Here is a 19,772-nt window from a genome sequence, read left to right as displayed (position 1 = left end):
AGAAACAGATGGACTACAGTCTGTAACTGTAGAACTACAAAGTGCACCTATATAGTAAGTGGAGCTGATAAAATGGACAATGAGCGTAGAAACAAGGAGGTGGTCATAATGTTATGCCTGACCGGTGTGTATTTATATTAGAATACGTGTTAAATCGCGATTTTCGATGTAAGACGGTTAATCTTAACAGCGCTGCGAGTGGAGATACCCACTCCGTTTCGAGGGGAAGTGGTCGAGGGCTCGACGGAAACAGGACTAAACCCTCCGCCCCGTTTGGCTCTTACGCTCCGGCTAACGTTCAGCTCCTGCTCTCCGGTCAGCGATGGCGGCGCTCCTGCAGCAGGCGCTGGAGAGGACGGAGATCAACAAACTCCCCAAAGCCGTGCAGAACAAGCTCGAGAAGCTCCTCTCGGACCAGCAGACGGAGCTGGATTCGCTCAAAGCGACCCATGAGCGCTACAAGACCGACTGCGGTGAGTAGCGGACCGGCTAACAGGCTAACGAGGGGGGTTAGGTTTGAACCGGTGTGCTAGATAACGAGGAACAGTGGGTCAGCTTACTCCTAAAGAACCAAGAACATCGTTTTATTCACTGAAAGGTGAACGTCTTAGCTGCTCTAGTGAACACCTGGCCGGCTTTATATTCGCCAACCTTCTTGTTCGAATTTCCCGTTCCACCTTAAATGGTGCTGCAGCTACATTCAGCCGCCTTTAAGGTGGAACGGAAACTTCGAACGAGTTCAGCTCCCTCAAATGAATGGGCACAGCGTTGGTTACGCGCTTAAAGTGGTTCTCTGCTACAGGCAGTGGTTCTGTTTAGAATCATGAGTCCTGTCTAGAACCCTTTCATGCTTTTGCACTTTGGCATGATGAGAAAGGTTCTTCAGATTGATGGAGAATGTGTTCTGTAGGTTATAGCACCGAAAAGGGTTCTGCTATAGCTAAGATGTCAAGCTTGCTAGCTATACAACAGAAGAACCCCTTTTGGTGCTTAACAGAACCCTTTTCAAAAAGGTTCTATGCGGAACCATTACATTTCTAAAAATGATGGTTCTTCACGGGTTCTTTATTAAAGAAAAAGCTTCTATGCAGAAGCATAAACGCTCAAAGAACCTGTTGCATGATTAAAGGGTTCTTTGTATTGTGAAGGGGTTCTTCAGATTGATGGAGAATTTGCTGTATATGGTTCTATTATAGAACCTTTTTTTGAAAAAGCTTCTATAGAGCACCAAAAATGGGTTCTGCTATTGTTACAATGTCAAGCGTGATACAATAGAAGGACTCTTTGGTGCTATGTAGAACGCTTTTCAGAAAGGTTCTGCATAGAACCATATATAACAGATTCTCCCTCAATCTAAAGAACACTTTCATGATGCAAGGAACTCTTTATCATGCAAAAGGTTCTTTGAGTGTTCATTTTCTTTACTAAAGAATCCTTAAACAACCGTCTTTGACTGTACAGCACGTAATGTATCAATTTAAAGAACTGTTTCTATAGAGAACTCGTGGTTCTAGAGAACCCTTGATGGACCATCTTCATTAAGTCTGTAGGTATTGAGCTCGTCAGCCATGTCTGGCTGTATTACACATGCAGGGAGAGGATTAAGGCCTTTAGCTATGAAGTCTCTTACAGTGTTTTCACATATGGTTCGTTTTAAAAGAACCGAACTGAGTTCTGTTAAAGTGAACCTGGAAGGGAACCAACTGCGATTGACCTCAGTTCTAGTTGTGTTCACAATGTAAGTGAACTATAAAGAGGACTCGGTTTTCTTTCTGGTCCTTTGAGATCTCAGACCACGACTCCATTAGAACTCGGACCCCTTTCACAGCACTCACGGTGGGCGCGGTGCTCACAAAGTGGGCAGCGTTCTCTGATAAATCTGACCTTTCGGGTGGCGAGAGGAACCACCAGACCCGCCTGCTGCTCTCCTATTGGCCGCGCTGAAACGGTCGGCCGAAGTGCATCACGTAGAATTGGAAAAATGCTCCTCACTGAGCTCCACCCGGCGAAACTCCGCGTCAGTGGTGAATCTTCATTCATTCAGCTTTCAGTGTGAAAGCAGCTTAAAATTGTGTTGCGTGCCCAGTTTGAGCCTTTAAGACGGTAAAATCACGCGGGCTCTCGCATCTGATCGCTTTAATATGTCAGGGCTGCTGTCTTGTCGCAGATCACAGACAGAATTTGTCCTGAGTAGAACCTTATAAATGACCCTTGGTCTGTTTTGCCTGCTGAAGTGCTGAAGACTGTGGCTGTGTGTACGATGGACCTCGAGGTCTTCACCATAAAGCAAAGCTAAAGCGGACTGGGGCCGTTTTGTTTTCACAATGTACAAATCAATCGAACCACAAAACGAACTACAAACAAAACGAACTGAGTTCGGTTCGTTTTTTGGGCTGTTTAGAGGGTCTGAGTTCGTTTGGCATGTTCACATGTGCAAAAGAAACCATGACTCAGTGGTCCGAGTCCACGAAAACGCCCTTAATGATCCTTACCCTTAATGATCCTTACCCCCGGTCAGTCAGAGCTTCCTCTGAGCTGAAGGCTGGTTCAGTGAGGTTAGAGTCCTCTCAAATAAGAGCTTCAACACCTAATTCATTGTCAAGTGCTCTTAGTTGTATTTCTCTATATAACTTGTGTACTTTGGAGCGTCAGGCCACAAAAACATGGCAGCAGCACGTTACACAGGTGTACATAGAGTGCAGATGCACAACAGTGTCAGATGAGCGCAGATTATACAGTAAATGCACCAGACAATCAATACTAGACAGGATACCAAAGCAATACATTCAAATGGATATAGTCGGAACAAAACCTTGTATCTTCAAAATGGTGACTTTACAGGAGAAGGGAAAAACGTACGTTACTTTTAATATAAGTCAGTGGAACCAGACTTTTTTCCCAAGTCATTTTAGGCAGTTTCTTTTGGTCTATTCTTCATTAAATTAACACACAATGTAAAGAGTAACAGGCTTTTTTTTCAAAATTAATTCATGAATTTGCGTGGATTGGCATCAAGCAGCATGACGGAACAGCTGTAAACTGCGCAGGAGGTTGAGGTCTCATAGCAGCTGTCAAATAGTTGATAGTTATTTAAGGTTAAAGTGCAGGAGCGCAGTGGTCGATGTTGAGGGGATCGGTGCGTTTAGTAATTTGACCACCTCAGGGAAGAAGCTGTTGCGGAGTCTCGAGGTGATGGAACTCGTGGAAGAAGCTGTTGTGGAGTCTGGAGGTGATGGAATGGACACCCTCGGGGAAGAAGCTGTTGCGGAGCCTGGAGGTGATGGAACTCGTGGAAGAAGCTGTTGCGGAGCCTGGAGGTGATGGAACTCGTGGAAGAAGCTGTTGCGGAGTCTGGAGGTGATGGAACTTGTGGAAGAAGCTGTTGCGGAGTCTGGAGGTGATGGAATGGACACCCTCGTGGAAGAAGCTGTTGCGGAGTCTGGAGGTGATGGAACTCGTGGAAGAAGCTGTTGCGGAGTCTGGAGGTGATGGAACTTGTGGAAGAAGCTGTTGCGGAGTCTGGAGGTGATGGAACTCGTGGAAGAAGCTGTTGCGGAGTCTGGAGGTGATGGAACTCGTGGAAGAAGCTGTTGCGGAGTCTGGAGGTGATGGAACTGTGGAAGAAGCTGTTGCGGAGTCTGGAGGTGATGGAACTCGTGGAAGAAGCTGTTGCGGAGTCTGGAGGTGATGGAACTCGTGGAAGAAGCTGTTGCGGAGTCTGGAGGTGAGGAACTCGTGGAAGAAGCTGTTGCGGAGTCTGGAGGTGATGGAACTCGTGGAAGAAGCTGTTGCGGAGTCTGGAGGTGATGGAACTCGTGGAAGAAGCTGTTGCGGAGTCTGGAGGTGATGGAATGGACACCCTCGGGGAAGAAGCTGTTGCGGAGTCTGGAGGTGGTGGAATGGATGCTCTGGTATCTTCTGCCAGTTATCAGTAGGGTGAAGAATCCATGTGAGGGGTGGGAGGGGCTGATGGCCTTAGTGAATGCAGTGCTTGTGGTCGGAGGTGTCTGGTGGGTAAAGACACCCTGATAATCTTCTCAGTTGTCCTCACAATCCACTGTAGGGTCCTGCAGTCTGAGATGGTGCAGTTTCCAAACCAGCCAGTGAGACAGCTGGTCAGGATGCTCTCTACTGTCCCCCTGTAGAATGTAGTGAGGATGGAAGGGGGAGGTTTGTTCACTTCATCCTTTACAGGAAGTTTCTGCTGGGCTTTCTTAGCTAGGCAGGTGGTGCTGTGGATCCAGGTGAAGTCGTCAGTGATGTGCACACCGTGGAAGTTGGAGCTTTTGGTTCTCTTCATAGTTGAACCATTGAGGTGCAGTGGAGAGTGATCACGACTCCCAATTTAGGTGGTAAACTTGATAAAAAAACAGTTTTAGCTCCTTTTAAAATATAAAATATTTTTAGAAATATAAGAATATAAAAATAATTAGTAAAAATTATAAGTCATTTAGAATCATTTGACACGGTGCCTTTTCAGTGATCAAATCAAGTCTTATATTTGTCATGATTGTGACCTGTTGTGTTTGTATTTGTGCAGAGCAACAGTTTTTCAATGTTGAGAAGAAGCTGACAGACACCCAGGAGCAGCTCGTGTCCAACAGTAAAGAGTACCAGACTGTCAAAGAGGAGAACAGCCGGCTCGGTAAGTCCAGTTATCAGAGTCTTTATGAAGGATTTTAGTTATTGAACAGTGTAGCATCAAAATGCATCCATTAATGCAACATCGCTGTTTCATTTAGTTGAAGAGCTCAAGAAGCTGAAGGACACTGAAGAGGAGGAGGGATCATCACAGCAGGTGAAGGCTTGGCTTTTACGCTTGTGCTCGTCTTTAATTTGAGCAAGTGAATCGCATAACAATGCATAACAGCTGCATATGCAGAAATCTGCATTATTATTATTAGTAATAAAGATCAGCAGTTGGAAACACACATATTGTCACTGTCCAAAGAAAAAAAAAAATCTAATTTTTGTGTTTTTTCACCATCATTTGAGCATGACAGCTGTCTTTTATCCTACATTGTGTGAAGAGACCAGTAGAAATGCTCCAAAATGTTGTGAAGTAAAATCTCTTTGCATTAACCTACATTGAAAGTAGAGCTGGACGACATGGCCAAAAATGTTATCACGATAAACAAAATTCATATCGTTTGATATCGATACATACCGTGATAAATGTCGAATCATTATTTCTTTCAAGTTTGAAGGCTTGTTTGTGCTCCTGGGTGGTTAATTGCTGTTTTAAACTATCCTTTATGGTCAGAACATGACAAACACTCACCAACCAGTGGAACATTTCACAGATCTGTCATGGGAGAGTGGGAGAAAGTGTCTGGTGAGCTGTTTTTACCAGCTGGAAAAGCACGGCTATTTTGTAATAGTCATAATTTAAGAAAGAAAACAGATTATTTTTAGCTGGTGCCGAGCGCTCGGCTACCCCGCTACACATGACATCACAGCATTCAGACACCAGCTAGCGACGACTGGATTCCTCTATACTATCGTAGTAGTTTAAGTGGTGAACCTCAATATATCAACACCAGACAAACAGAGTCTTCTTTTTAGGTATGTTTAAACTGAAAGCGGTGCTTTTGTGTCGTGTTTGATCCACAACATCATCAGTTCTCCGTGTTGTGCAGTGACGGAGCGCTGCTTCAAGTTAGCCAGCTGCTAAAAACAGCTGGCCTGGAAAGCTAGCGCTCTCCCGCTCTCCAATGCCTCACAGCTTCAGTTTACTTTCGTTTAAATCAGGGCTGTAATTTACATGAACCCACTTCTGTCTTTCATTTTTGTTGCTTGGGAATGCACTAATACTAAAATATGACTGTCCACCAAGGCTTTTGTTGAACATGGAAGTGTGAGAATGGTGTATTATATAGAACATTTATCGAACATGTCGTATCGCTCTATCGAGGAAAAGTTATATTGCGATAATTATCGTTATTGTTTTATTGTCCAGCCTGAATTGAAAGTAAAGAAGGTTTTTGCGCACTGCAGTAAACTTCACATTTTGGAGATACTTGTTATTCTTTGAACAGTGACTGTATGCAGCATAATATCACAGCAGTTTTGTTTTTTTGGTAAAGAGCTTCCCAGTTACAACAGAAGTTCCCCATTCTGTTTTGTAGTTTTGTGCGCTAAGTAGTGTGAGGCAGGTGAGCGCACTTGCAATGTGTTTGAATGCTTAATTTGCGCACCATTTATCAGATGGAAGTGGAAGCTGCATCATACCACTCAGGCACTCCGGACAAACCGTCCCTCAAAACTCAGCATCAGACTAAGAAGGGGTCTCTGAGCTACAGATATGAATGGCTGAGACTTGAGTGAAGGTGCTCCAATCAGTGAGATCCAGAGCTCTGCCTCTGCCTGTCTGTGTGGGAGCTGGGTGGCTAGAAAGGGGTCATTACTGAAGAAAAAACATGTCAAAGCACGTCTGGTCCTGGATAAAATTGGGATGAGATTTTGTGGTCAGATGAGACAAAAATTGTGCTCTTTGGCCAAATTTGAAGCAACCGTGAAGTTTCAGGGGTGAATGGGCACAAATTCCCACAGACTGATACTTTTGTCCATACTGTGTGTGTGTGTGTGTGTGTGTGTGTGTGTGTGTGCGTGTGTAGGTTTGTATAATCTGTGATCGGAGCATCCCCATGAAGAACTATTTATTAAAATGTGCTATGTAAGCTGGGGCTGAACGATTAATCGTTTTCAAATCGAAATCGCAATTTAAGACAATTTTCAAATCGCAAGAACTGCATTTTTTTTTTTTAATAATACCTTCAAGGTTCTTAAAAAAGATGGTTCTTTAGTAAAGACAGTCGTTCCATATAGAATCATGAACACTTAAAGACCCATTTGCTTAAAAAGTTCGATGCATGGGTAAAATGCTTCTTCAGATTGATGGAGAATGTGTTGTATATGGTTCTATAAGGTACCGCAAAGGGTTCTGCTATTGGTACGATGTCAAGCTTGTAACAACAGAACATTTTGATGCTGTATCGAATGACATCACAACCACAACTTACTGGCAGTTTGGCACACTATGCTCTGGGGGCCAAGCCTAAAAAGGTGGATATTCTGGTCTTCATGGCCAAAGTAAATATCAGTATCATTGCAATAAAAATCGCGATTCAATATTTTCCCCACATCGTTCAGCCCTAATGTAAATTAGATTGTAGTCCAAGTGTCTATTTTGTAAAGCAGTAATAATAATATTATTGCTATTCTTATAACAGTATGTCTGTTTTAGAGTAAACCAACAAAAGCCAAATATGAGCTTGAGGCTGAAAACAGAGAGCTGTCCCGCTCGGTTGAGAAGAAAACACAAGAGGTGGAAAACTTTAGCGGTACGACTTTTTTTTATTAATAAATCTGTATCATTAATTCTTCAGCTGATACGGCCGTGTGGTCGTTTTTTGAAACGTGCGTGTTTGTTTTTTCTTCAGAGGAGCTTAAACGGCTCAGTGACAAACTGGCGGAAACCAGCGCGACGAGGAACGAGCTTCAGCTCAAACTGGACGAACTCCAGTCATCTGAGCTGTCCATCCAGGTGCGTCAGTTACTCTCCTATATATAACACTGGTGTGATACTGAGTGTGATGCAGTGTGTAAACGCTGTTAAAGTTTCAGAGCATTTCGTTCGTTTCTCAGTCCATAAATGGAAACTAAGCTGCCAAAACTGCCTGTTCCGAATTTAATTTCTGTGATGTCGTTAAAAAAGGAAAATTATTTACATATATCCACCTGTTCAGCCTGCAGCCCACTCACAGTGAAGTTATAAGGAGTGTTTCAGGGCAGTCTGCGTTTTGAGTGGGTCACAATACAGGACAACCAATCAGAACAGAGCTCATTTACATATCAGTTTTACAGGCACAGTAACAAAAGCAGCCTGTTTAATTCTAAGAGATAAAGAGAGGTAGAAAAGTGCTCTGATAAAATAATTATGACCGTTTTTGGTACATAAAACCACACAAACGTTGTAAATTGACCTCAGTGGGGAAAAATATAAGAAATATGTAAGAGATGGGCTCTTTAACCTCTTATTGACCAGGGTATATTTTGGTTTGTCCATCTGAATTTACGTGACCAAATTGTAAGGCAAATTATTCAGTAACTGCATGAAATAAATGTTATTTATTTATTTATTTATTTATTTTTTGTAAAAGCTCCCCTCAAATTAACAGAACGTGTGTTTTTTGATCACACATATTGCTATATGCTTACAATTTACTGCTGAAAGCCAAAAATCTTAGACGCTCTTTGTATTATTTTATAAAAATAATGTTTACAGAGCAGATCACTGAAGAGACGCCATCTGTTTATAGTTTACAGCCCAGATTTGTGGAAAAATGGGTCGACTTTCAGTAGAAATAAAAATTGAGTTCAGCTTCTTTTATTATAAGGGTTTTAAATTACATCACCATCTATTTGACTGAAGAGAAGACAGTTACAGCTCTTATACGACCCCACCTTTTGAATGGAGCTTATGAAATATGAAAGTTATGAAGAATATGACGAAGTGCGTTTTGGGACCACCGGTGGTCTCGAGGAGTAGAAGAGGTTAAATGAAACATAGTAGTAGGTTAGGCTAGTCAGTGTTCAGTAAGTGAGCTTATCGAAGTCCCCAGCTTTAATACACATTAATCACAACAGCATTTTGTCCTGATTTAAATTACCGGGATAGTTTCAAGCTGAGTTCTTCATTTGTCCTTTGGCAGCACCGCGAGAAACGAATGGAGCAGGAGAAAGAGCTTCTCCAGAACCAGAACGTGTGGCTGAACTCGGAGCTGAAGAGCAAAACGGATGAGCTGCTCTCAGTGACCAGAGAGAAGGGCAAAGAAATCCTGGAGCTCAGATGTTCTCTGGAGAGCAAAAAGGATGAGGTACTAGATCTGTGGTATTGTTGTATGTGCAGTCATGTTTATCACCTGCCACTATGGCAGGAAAAAATCCATGTGAAAAACTTTAGAAAGGGAATTCCACCAAATGTTCAAAATTTTGGCATTATGCAGTCACTGCATTATAAACAGTATTTCAGAGGGGATGGATGTGAAATGGTTCATTGTAGAGAAACTTGCTCAGATTTCTTTACAGGGGTGGTGACAGGAACCAGGGGTCACCAGTAAATAGCCGTAATACTTACTATCCAAAGTGGCCAATGGACTTAGGTGTTGAAGGTTTGGAATCACTTTCAATATTAACATTTTTTGGTAATTTATATACACTTAAAACTCAAAAGTATAAAATGTACATATAAATGTTACAAACTTTCCTCCAAAGGTGTTTTTGATATTAAATGTTTCATAAATTCTGTAACCAAAAGCTATTAAATGGTTAATAACAGAGACTGAGATTTGATCTCCCCTTTAAAATGTGAGGAATTTTAGATATTAATTTTATTGTAAGTGTAATTCCAGCTTTCTCAGTCATTTTAGTATTGTTTATAGCTTTTGTTCATATTTCTGGCCACATCTATCATTTCTTCCTTTTTTATAGCTTTCTGCTGTTTATTTGAAACATGTAAGGTTGTACAGGGCAAACATTTTAGAATTGTTTTACAAAGATATCTGCAATCAAATTGGTTTTATATTACTGAAAGCTTTGATTACAAACTTTTAAACACTAGTGTATGTGATTATGATGATAGTAAAATAATGATAAATCTGAAATAATGTTTTCTTTGGGGACCATTTTCACCACAGTGTCTTGTAGGTACCTCTTTACCATTAATATTGTAATTAATAATAATGTTTCAGGCCAAAGCATTTTCAAAACTATTGTAAAACAATGTCTCAGACATCAGTCAGCGTATTTCTAACCATTTCATGCAATAGTTTTCTGTGAGGGAGCTTTAAGAGGTGGATGTCTGGTTCCTATCACCACCACTGTGAACAATTCTGACTCTGTAATTTCCTCTGTAACTGAGCGTTTCACACCAACCCACTCTGAATGACTCTGTTTACATCTTAACCCTTTAATTATGCAGACTTTTTTCAGATTTTTGTAAAATTCCCTATTAAAACAGATTCTTCTGTCTGAACTGATTAAATGGGTGTAAGATTTTTAACTGGAGACTTATAAACTCTCCCTGCAGGTAACCAGGCTTCAGGATGAGGTCAGCGGCCTTAAGAATACAACTGGAAACCTGCAGAAGAAGACCGAGGATCTGCTGACCAAACTGAAAGAGGTTGGTTACTGTTGATCTAAATAGCTTTGCTCACAATGTCTGCACAGAAAATAAGCATTTTAAACAACATCATCTCCTTCTTGCCTCAGGAGAAGGACCAGCGCACAGCCATGGAGGAGAAATACCGCAACGAGCTGAACGCCAACCTCAGGCTCTGCAACTTGTACAAGGTGAGTTGATTGTGAGCTCAGCAGACTGACTGAACAGCTATGTTTTACATTTACACACTGTCTCTGATTCTGAGCTGTCTGGTCTCCTCAGAGTGCAGCAGCAGACTCAGAGACCAAAAACACTGAACTCAACAGAGCCGTGGAAGAGCTTAACAAACTGCTGAAGGAGGCAGCAGAAGGTATGAGCAGCTTTGGCAAACATAGAGAACATTAATGACTGTTCAAGAATGTAAAAAGCCTTTAGGCCTTTATTGGCTTATTGCTGTTACAAAGCATGATGAAATACACTGAGCAATAAATAATTCACTGAATTAGGCAAATATTTTATTTATGGCAATTATGGCCAGTTGTGGGCTGGAGATTAGGGAACCAGCCTTGCGACCGGAAGGTCGCCGGTTCGATCCGACAGAGCCAACGGGGCGCTGTGGATATGGCTGGCCACTGCTCCGGGCAAGTGTGCTCACTACCCCTTAGTGTGTGTCTTCACTAGTGTCTATGTGGTGTTTCACTGCACGGATGGGTTAAAGGCGGAGGTGGAATTTCCCCGTTGTGGGACTAATAAGGGTCACTTAATCTTAATCTATTTGCAGTGTTCAGCCCTTGTTTTGACCTGTTGAGTCTACTTTTACAGTTATCATGGCCAAAATAGAATAATCACCCATCATTTAAAAAAAGAAGGAACTAGAAAAATACATCAAATATAACGTGCATGAAAATATGCAAAAGTTTGTTTATTATATACATTTATTCCTAATGAAAATGACACATCTTCCACAATATCATACTTAAATTAACAGTATTTTCTGTACATTTTAGTGCACAGTTTGTATTTGTTTACTAAGTTTAACCTATTGGAAAAAAGATAACATACTGTACAAAATATGCCGTAACTTTTGCACAAGCCACATTTTATAAATATATTTTTTTCCTAGTATGTTAAATTCAGCAAATAAATGGTAGTAGTGCATTCGAATCTGCAGAGTTGTGTGCTCTATAGAGGATGTTTTAACCCCTTAAATGGCCAGGGCCCACTGGCAGGCCCAAACTTTCATTACACGCATCTATAACCTAAGAATAGCTCAGCCAGTTTGCATTGAAGTCCCTGTAGTTACTGAATAATAGGCCTTAGTGTGTAATAAGCCTGGGATTTTAAGGGGTTGAACTGAGATCTTACACATCTGCTCTTCTGTCTTCAGTGTGAGAAATGAGGAGCAGTCACTCTTTACACAAAACTCTTGGGAAACTAGACGAGTTTTTAGGTTTACAGATGTTGCAGCACATTTTTTCAGATGTAATCCAGGCAGAGTTACAGTTTCTAGGCTATGAAGGACCAACTAGGTGAGCCAGTCTGCTACAGCGCCACCCTGAGGCAGAGCAGTGCTGCAGCTCTAGTTAATTAAGAATACCAAAGACAGACGCTCACTTGCTAAACAGTGAGCTTTCCCTGAATCTGTATTTGAGCGTCTGTTCTTCCCTAACAGACAGAATTACGTCATAATAAGTTTATTTTCATGGACCCCCAGAATTTAGATATTGAGACATTCACGGGTTCCAAGAGGTTAACTTAGAAAATCAACAACAACATATAATTCGACCAAACCTTTAAATATTACTGTCTTTAGTTTGGAAAACGTAACTTAATAACATGGAGTTCGTGAACTGCTTATAGACGAGTGACGTGCTGTGAACATAACGACACTGATACAACTAACTTGGTGGATATGCTGGTTTTCTTGGCTATAAAATGCAATGTGTTGGGCTTTTTAACATAATATGCTCTGTGTGTGTGTGTGTGTGTGTGTGTGTGTGTGTGTGTGTGACATCTGTCTCTTGTCCACAGCTAACAAAACTACAGAGAAGAAGTTGTCTGATCTGGAGGCCTCTCGAGGTAAAGTGGAGGCCGAGCTGCAGGAGAAGATCAGAAATCTGGAGAAGGAGCTGGAGAACTCCAACACACGCCTCGCAGAATTCAAGCGTAGAGGTTCAGTGTCTGATCTGTGATTTATGTTTAAACTAGGGCTGCATTAATATATCTTTTGTTAATTATCAGAATATCAACTCTCACAATACTGAAATTGCGGAGGGCTGCGATATACAAATGAGCCTCTAACCAGTCACCGAATGAGCATCGTGACCGATCACGAATGTTCTTTGGGTGTTCACCCGATCACAGTTCCAGATGAGTGAGGTGAAGGAAGGCGATCGCATGATCCAACACAAGTAAACCGTTTTAGACCGAAGTGCAGGGTTTTTTCAGGTGTTTTTAATGTAATGTAACCCTGCATTTACACTGGCAGCGACTTTTCGCCTCTTGTCGCCCATGGCTACGTTCACATTACAAACCTCATTGCTCAAATCTGTTTTTGCTCAAATCCGATCTCTGACAGGATGGTTCACACTCGTTTAGGTAAGTGATTCAGATCTGTCATTAATGTGACGAACCGGCGTCCCGAAATGACCCTCATGAGCTCATCCTACTCAGTAACGTCACGTGAACGAATCACGTTCATCATCAGCACAAACTAACGAGCAGAACGAGCTTCACTGTGAAGATCATTAACTCTGATCAGCTCTCAGCTTCATTATTAGAGCGAGACGAAGGAGAAAAAGGTGAGATGAGCTGCTTTTCCACCGTTTACAGGCTTTAACTTCTGTTCGGCGCTGCTGCCATGGTAACGCTGAATGGTGGAGCACGTACAGTGGAGAAAAACACATGAATTCTGATCTGAGCATCACATTAAGGTCGCATGGCCACGAATCGGATACGTATCTGATCTAGGACTACATATGAAAGTGGCTCAGGTCGGATTTGAAAAGATCAGATTTGCGTGTCCACACAGCCCCAAAAACATCAGATCTGAGTCACATTAGGGCAAAAAATCTGATTTGTCACTTCAGCCTGGTAATGTGAACGTAGCCCAAGTCACAGGTCACTGTGGTTTCACTGACACCAGGCAGAAATCGGATGCGTTTCCGCTAAAGGTAAAAGTCCTGTTGAGAAATCGCTTGTGTGCTTGTTTTTTACAGTATTTGGTTTTTGCGAATATCGTATATTCGTGACGAAAGCACTGCTGCCATTATTGCATCTCATAGGAAAAATTATCTAAGAACCAAAAAAGGAGCGTGCCGTTTCACAGTGGCGGAGATGAGGTGCGTACTGTGCTGCTCAGTTCCTATTGGTAATCGCCACATCGTTTCGCTTCTTATTTGTATAAAGTTAAACTTCGCTCAGAGTTGTAGCATTGCTGACTCCGCGCACTTCGCATCGGCAACGTTTGCGCTGCCTCCTGTCGCCGGAAAGCAGCAATTCTGATTGAAAATAAATGACCTCCAGCCACCTTGTCGCGTCGCTGCCGGTGTGAATGCAGGGTAAGGCATATATAGTTATTTACAAGACTGTTGTAAATTATGTCGGTATCACTTTAGTCGAGGGTGTTGAGGTAGCAATACGTGACAAATAGTCCAGCGCAACAGTTTGATGCTCAGGTTAAGTAACTTGTATTTTTAGGCATTGCAAGTAAAAGTCACAAGGATTTGGCTTCAGGGTGAGCTAGTGCCAAAATAACCTACCATCCTTGAATCAAAAGAAGACTTCAAACAAAATACGAATCGTCCTTGTCTACCTCCCTCTTGCTTCCGCAGCTTCTGTGTTACTGAGTCGGTATGTGTGTTGAGCAGAAATCAAAGTGTTTTGTGTTTCTTCACAGGAGTTCCAGCTCTCACTGAAGAGGATCTGACCAATCTGTCTCCAACCGCAGCTGCAGTGGCTAAGATTGTGAAACCTGGCATGAAGCTTATGGAGGCAAGTTTTCAGTAATTACTATGATTACAGAGAATATCACTCACTGTACAGCTGCTTAAAAATGTTCATTTCAGGTTATTTTCCTATCTACAAATTGTTTTAAGTACGTTTCTGCAGTGCTTTGCTTTGTGTTTAAGCACTAGTGATGTTATTAATTGATGTACTCTGTGCTCCCTTGCAGCTGTATAATGCGTTTGTGGAGGCTCAGGACCATCTGCAGCTGGAGAAGCTGGAGAACAAACGGCTCAATAAGGTTCTGGATGAGATCGTGCTGGAGGTGGAGACCAAAGCACCCGTCTTGAAGAGGCAGAGAGAAGAATACGAGAACATGCAGAAGTCCATGGGCAGCCTCTGCACCAAACTAGAGCAGGCCATGAAGGTATGTGTGCATGAATGTGTGACACTAGCGGTGGTGTATATTCACTTCCTACACAAGGTTTAAGAGGGCTTGGGCCAGCTCTGCTTAAACAGAAAAATTAAAAATGTGAAGCTTTCATGGCTTCAAACAGACGTTCAAGTGGTATACTCTTTGGTCCAGTTTTACACTGAACTCTGAATGTTGTTTGGGTAGCGTTTTATGTGTCTGGTGTGCTGTTCATGCTAGACTCTGGCTGAATCTAAAATGCCTCGCTACTGTCCTCTATGTAACGTGCACTGCATAGGCCATATAACTATGGCTTCTACTCTCAAATACTACTATAAACAGTAGACAGAAAGTCGTGCAGATAATGGCTGAATACGAATGGCTCTCTATTTGGCACATAAAGCTCTATTTAGATGTATAAACCTCTAAATAGGGAGTAGGGAGCCTTTTGAGATTAAGACTTGTTCTATCTTTGCATGATTAAAGGGTTCTTTGTATTATGAAAGAGCTCTTCAGATTGATGGCGGATGTGCTGTAGATGGTTCTACATAGAACCATTTTGAAAAGGGCTCCCTATAGCACCAAAAAGGATTCTTCTATTATGACAAGCTCAACATAGAATCCTTTTTGGTGCTACATAGAACCTAATTTAATTTTTTTCTATATAGAACCATCTACAGCTCATTCTCCGTCAAATTGAAGAACCTTTTCATGATGCAAAGAACCCTTTTATCATGCGAAGGGTTCTTTGAGTGTTCACGGTTCTGTATAGAGCCATTTTCTTTGCCAGAGAGACCTTGAAGAACCGCGTAGAAACAGAACGTTGTGCTTCATGTACACTTTCACTTCATATACACAATTTGTGACAGCAAACATTTTGTTTTACATCATATTCCTGAAATACGTGACTACAAACGTACATGCACTAGTGAGATCCTGCTGGTGTGGGTTTCCTCGCTGATGCCCACAAAAGCAATGTGGGTGCTTGTGGAGAACTGTTTCAGAACTTGGCTTTATAACCTGATATTTGACCTGAGGATGATCTGTGTCCTGTGATATCAGCATATCAAAGGCCAATATCGTTGTAATGATTAGTGACCAATATATTGTGTAGCTTTACCCGTTATTGATTTGAGTGAGTAGTCCCTCACAGCTATGGGAAAAAAGTTATTCTGTGGAAAGGAATCATGAATTCATTCTACTTCCACACAGTGAAAACAAAATATGGAATAACATTGCATGTGTGAAAAATTTCTGAAGTAAATTTACTGACATTTTTTTGGTCTGTTTATTACCAGGAGATTCACAAACTACAGAAAGAGACGGATGAGGCCAATAAGCGAGCCGCTGTGCTGGAGAGAGACAATCAAAGGGCCGAGAAGCAGATGGCAGACATGTCTCAGCAGGTGAGCTCAACACTTTCTGCTTTAATTTCCTGATTTAAAATGTGTTTTCAACAGAGAAGTGAAGTCAAGGCAAATTTGTTTACGTAGTACACTTAGTCAGCGAGAATTGGCCGAAGTGCTGCACAGTAAGTGAAATAAAATCTAATCGAGGAAAAGAGAAAAACAAAGCCCTGTGCAGCCTCACATGTCAGTGATTCTGTGCCCTTCTCACTCTCTGTACCTGTCGTCAGGTGCGTGTGCTGTTAGTGGAGTTGGAGGAGGCACGGGGGAACCAGGTGGTGCGGGAGGATGTTAACTCCGCAGTGAGCAGCAGCTCAGAGGTTTCGGGCCCGCGCCAGGTGGCCTTCCGCAGCGTAGAGGAGCTCCAGCAGCAGAACCAGAACCTGCTGGCTCAGCTCAGGGAGATGGAAGAGCAGCGAGAGAGGAGCGAGAATGAGGCAAAATCTGCCAGGTGCTCACTACACCTACACAAAAGCAAGAAAGTACAGCAGATATGTCCCTCAAACATGTATACTCTGGGGTCCACACTGAAAATCTGGGATTGTTTTTCATTTAATCCTGGAAATAAACAGCAGAGAAATTTAGAATTTTGTAAAAAGAAATAAAACGTTATGACAAATAAAATGAAGAAGAAATATTAGATGTTGTGCACTATTTGTAGGTCACTATTCATATTCAAGCAGATGTGTGACTTTGTACAAAAAGGTCAAGTTTTCTTTCAAAAGAAGGATTAAGACTCAAAAACCCGTCAAGTATTCATGTATATATTTTAGCCTCTTATGCTCGTGGGCATATTTTGGTTTGTCCATCTAAATTTACATGACCAAATCGTAAGGCTAATTATTCAGTAACTGCATGAAATAAATGTAAATGTTTGTTTATTTTTTCATTTATTTTTTGTAAAAGTTCCTCTCAGATTAACAGAACATGTGTTTTATGATGACACATATTGCTATATGCTTACAATTTACTGCTAAAAGCCAAAAATCTTAGACGGTCTTTGTATTTTTTTATAAAAAAATAATTTTTACAGAGCAGATCACTGAAGAGACGCCATCTGTTTATAGTTTATAGCCCAGATTTGCGGAAAAATGGGTCGACTTTCAGTAGACAAAAAAACTATTGAGTTCAACTTCTTTTATTATAAGGGTTTAAAATTACATCACCCATCTATTTGACTGGAAAGAAGACAGTTACAGCTCTCATACCACCCCCACCTTTTGAATGTAGCTTACGAAATATGACAGTTATGAAGAATATGACGAAGTGCGTTTTGGAACCACCAAGGAGTTTAAAAGGTTAAAGATTCTACTGTTAAACCCAGATTGTTATGCTGATAATATAATTTGCAATGAAACATTTTGTTTTTAATTAGAAAAGAATGCAAAAAGCATTTTCACCAGTGCTCTCAGACTTTTGGACTCTACTGTATATAATACAGTTGTTCAACCAAAAAAAAACCAAGAAAGTCACTACATGGTTGTTCCAAATATCTAGAAGATGACATTGAATAATGAGAATAAACTTACATGCAAAGTTTCTGTTACTGTAGATCAAACAGGACAAAAAAGCACTGATTTCCCTTTAAACATACCTAAAAGGAGGACTCTGTTTGTCTGGTGTGAGAGATTCACACTGCAGTTAATGCTTTTACACAGCGAGCGTCAGATATATCGCGGCCCACCTCTCAAACTACTCATGTACTCATGAAATCCAGTCGTCTGCTAGCTGGTGTTTGAACACTGTGATATGCTCTGACATGGCTGTGATAGGAGTGACGGCAGTAAGGCAGTGTGATCCATCACTGACCTACTGAGCGAGCTAATGTTTGCTGTTCGTATTAAACTAATGTTGTTGAGAAACTAAACAGTTTAGCACTTGTAACCAGATAGCCGAGCGCTCGTCACCAGACAGCTGAAAAATAATATTTTCTTTCTTAAATTATGACGATTACAAAAATTGCGGCTGAGCTTTTCCAGCTGGTAAAAACAGCCAACCAGAAACTTTCTCCCACTCTCCCGCGATAGATTGGTGAAATGTTCCACTCAGAAGATCATCTAGAATCAGAAATCGCTGCAGCTACCAGCATTTTTTAGCTACAGCACATCCTAGAAATGGATGTTTGTTATGCTGTCTAGTTATAAAGTTCTAGGAGGTTATTTTTCAATTTCTCTGTAAGATGAAGAACTTAAAACTGACGATACGTTTACAGACTATTTTGCCTTAGAATGCCCTGCATGTACCTCTTTGCCATGAATGGGGTTTTAAAAAAAAAAAAAACATTTTTAAGCCAAACTCTCTTTAAAACTATAATAAAACTATAGTCACAGACATCAGACAGTGTATTCATAAGCATTTAATGCAATATCTTTCTTTGAGACAACTTTTAGAGGCATTAAACTCTTCAGACATCTATAATTGTTTGTGAACAATTCTGTCTCAAAGTTTCTAGAAAGGAGCTTTTCAGAAATGTATGTTGTTTTTAAGTAAAGCGTCAATATCTCTTTGCAGGCAGAAGGAGTTGGAGCAGAATCTGGAACAGGTGCAGAAGGAGCTGGAGCTGCTGAAGGAGCAGAGAAACCAGCAGAAACAGCTGGCCGACTCTGCTTTAAGGCAAAGAGACATGTACCGCATCCTGCTGCAAACAGCTGGGGTCACCCTCCCTCCACAGAGTGAGTTGGCTGGATTTATTGGTTAGCAAAAAAAATGAGTTGAATTGTAAGCTGTGCACATAAAATAAGTTTGGCTCAGTGCTACCTTAACCTCTTATTCTCCAGAGTATATGTTGGTTTGTCCATCTGAATTTACATGACCAAATCGTAAGGCTAATTATTCAGTAACTGCATGAAATAAATGTACATTTTTTAATTTATTTTATTTTTTGTAAAAGTCCCCCTCAAATTAACAGAACATGTGTTTTATGATCACACATATTGCTATATGCTTACAATTTACTGCTGAAAGCCAAAAATCTTAGACGATCTTTGTATTTTTTTTATAAAAATAATGTTTACAGAGCAGATCACTGAAGAGACGCCATCTGTTTATAGTTTATAGCCCAGATTTGTGGAAAAATGGGTCGACTTTCAGTAGACAAAAAAACAGTGAGTTCAGCTTCTTTTATTATAAGGGTTTAAAATGACATCACCCATCTATTTGAGTGCGTTTTGGAACCACCGGTGGTCTCAAGGAGTTGAAGAGGTTAAAGGGCCCATATTATGGAAAACTCAATTTCCCTGAAGTTTTTCAGTAAGAGTCAGTGTAGTACAGTTTCAAAACCTACCGTTCACTCCACAGTCTGAAGTTACGAGGAGTGTTTCAGCACGGTATACGTGTTGAATCTGCCACAGTACAGGGTGGCCAATTAGAACAGAGCTCATTAGTAACAAGAGCAGCCTGTTTAATTCTAAGGGATAAAGAAAGGTTGGAAAATGGTCATGGAAAAATTTAATTACAGCTGGTTTTGGTACATAAAACACACTCAAATGGCATTAGTGGACCTCTGGGTAGAAAAATAAAATACAAAAATGTGGAATATAGACATTATAGGTGTTACAAGTAAGCTTGTTAACCTTTGAACCCAGTTTGAACCCTCAAACTCAACCCTAGCAAACCCTCTTATTCATTGGTGAAATACTCCAGCATGTTTATTTCAGCAGCTGCCTATTGGCTCCCATTGTAAGTGAATTTTTTGTGTAAAAATTCCCTTGAATTTTCTCAAAAAATTCATTGCATTCAGTAGTTTTTATTTATTTATTTATTTATTTATTATTTAAATTGACATACTAAGCTATTAATGTAATACAGGGATATCAAGACATTAAAGGGGAATACCACAGATTTAAAA

The 19,772-nt window shown here is 41.0% G+C and overlaps 1 protein-coding gene across 1 annotated transcript in view; it reads left to right on the top strand.

Moving 5' to 3' along the window:
• Nucleotides 1-282: 282 nt before the first annotated feature.
• The window catches only part of tpra (translocated promoter region a, nuclear basket protein), a 58,126-nt gene continuing 38,636 nt past the window's right edge, over nt 283-19,772 (top strand). The window contains exons 1-15 of the mRNA XM_036565311.1: nt 283-473; nt 4,541-4,645; nt 4,743-4,798; nt 7,247-7,343; nt 7,443-7,546; nt 8,715-8,879; nt 10,091-10,183; nt 10,273-10,353; nt 10,445-10,532; nt 12,194-12,334; nt 14,061-14,155; nt 14,337-14,534; nt 15,818-15,925; nt 16,156-16,376; nt 18,437-18,597. Coding sequence (XP_036421204.1) covers nt 323-473; nt 4,541-4,645; nt 4,743-4,798; nt 7,247-7,343; nt 7,443-7,546; nt 8,715-8,879; nt 10,091-10,183; nt 10,273-10,353; nt 10,445-10,532; nt 12,194-12,334; nt 14,061-14,155; nt 14,337-14,534; nt 15,818-15,925; nt 16,156-16,376; nt 18,437-18,597 — 1,864 coding nt within the window. The 5' untranslated portion in view covers nt 283-322. The remainder of the gene's footprint in view (nt 474-4,540; nt 4,646-4,742; nt 4,799-7,246; nt 7,344-7,442; nt 7,547-8,714; nt 8,880-10,090; nt 10,184-10,272; nt 10,354-10,444; nt 10,533-12,193; nt 12,335-14,060; nt 14,156-14,336; nt 14,535-15,817; nt 15,926-16,155; nt 16,377-18,436; nt 18,598-19,772) is intronic.

The sequence above is a fragment of the Colossoma macropomum genome, unplaced genomic scaffold (genome assembly GCF_904425465.1).
Source record: "Colossoma macropomum unplaced genomic scaffold, Colossoma_macropomum, whole genome shotgun sequence".
In the NCBI taxonomy this organism is placed as follows: Eukaryota; Metazoa; Chordata; class Actinopteri; order Characiformes; family Serrasalmidae; genus Colossoma; species Colossoma macropomum.
This window is presented reverse-complemented; position numbering and strand designations above follow the sequence as displayed.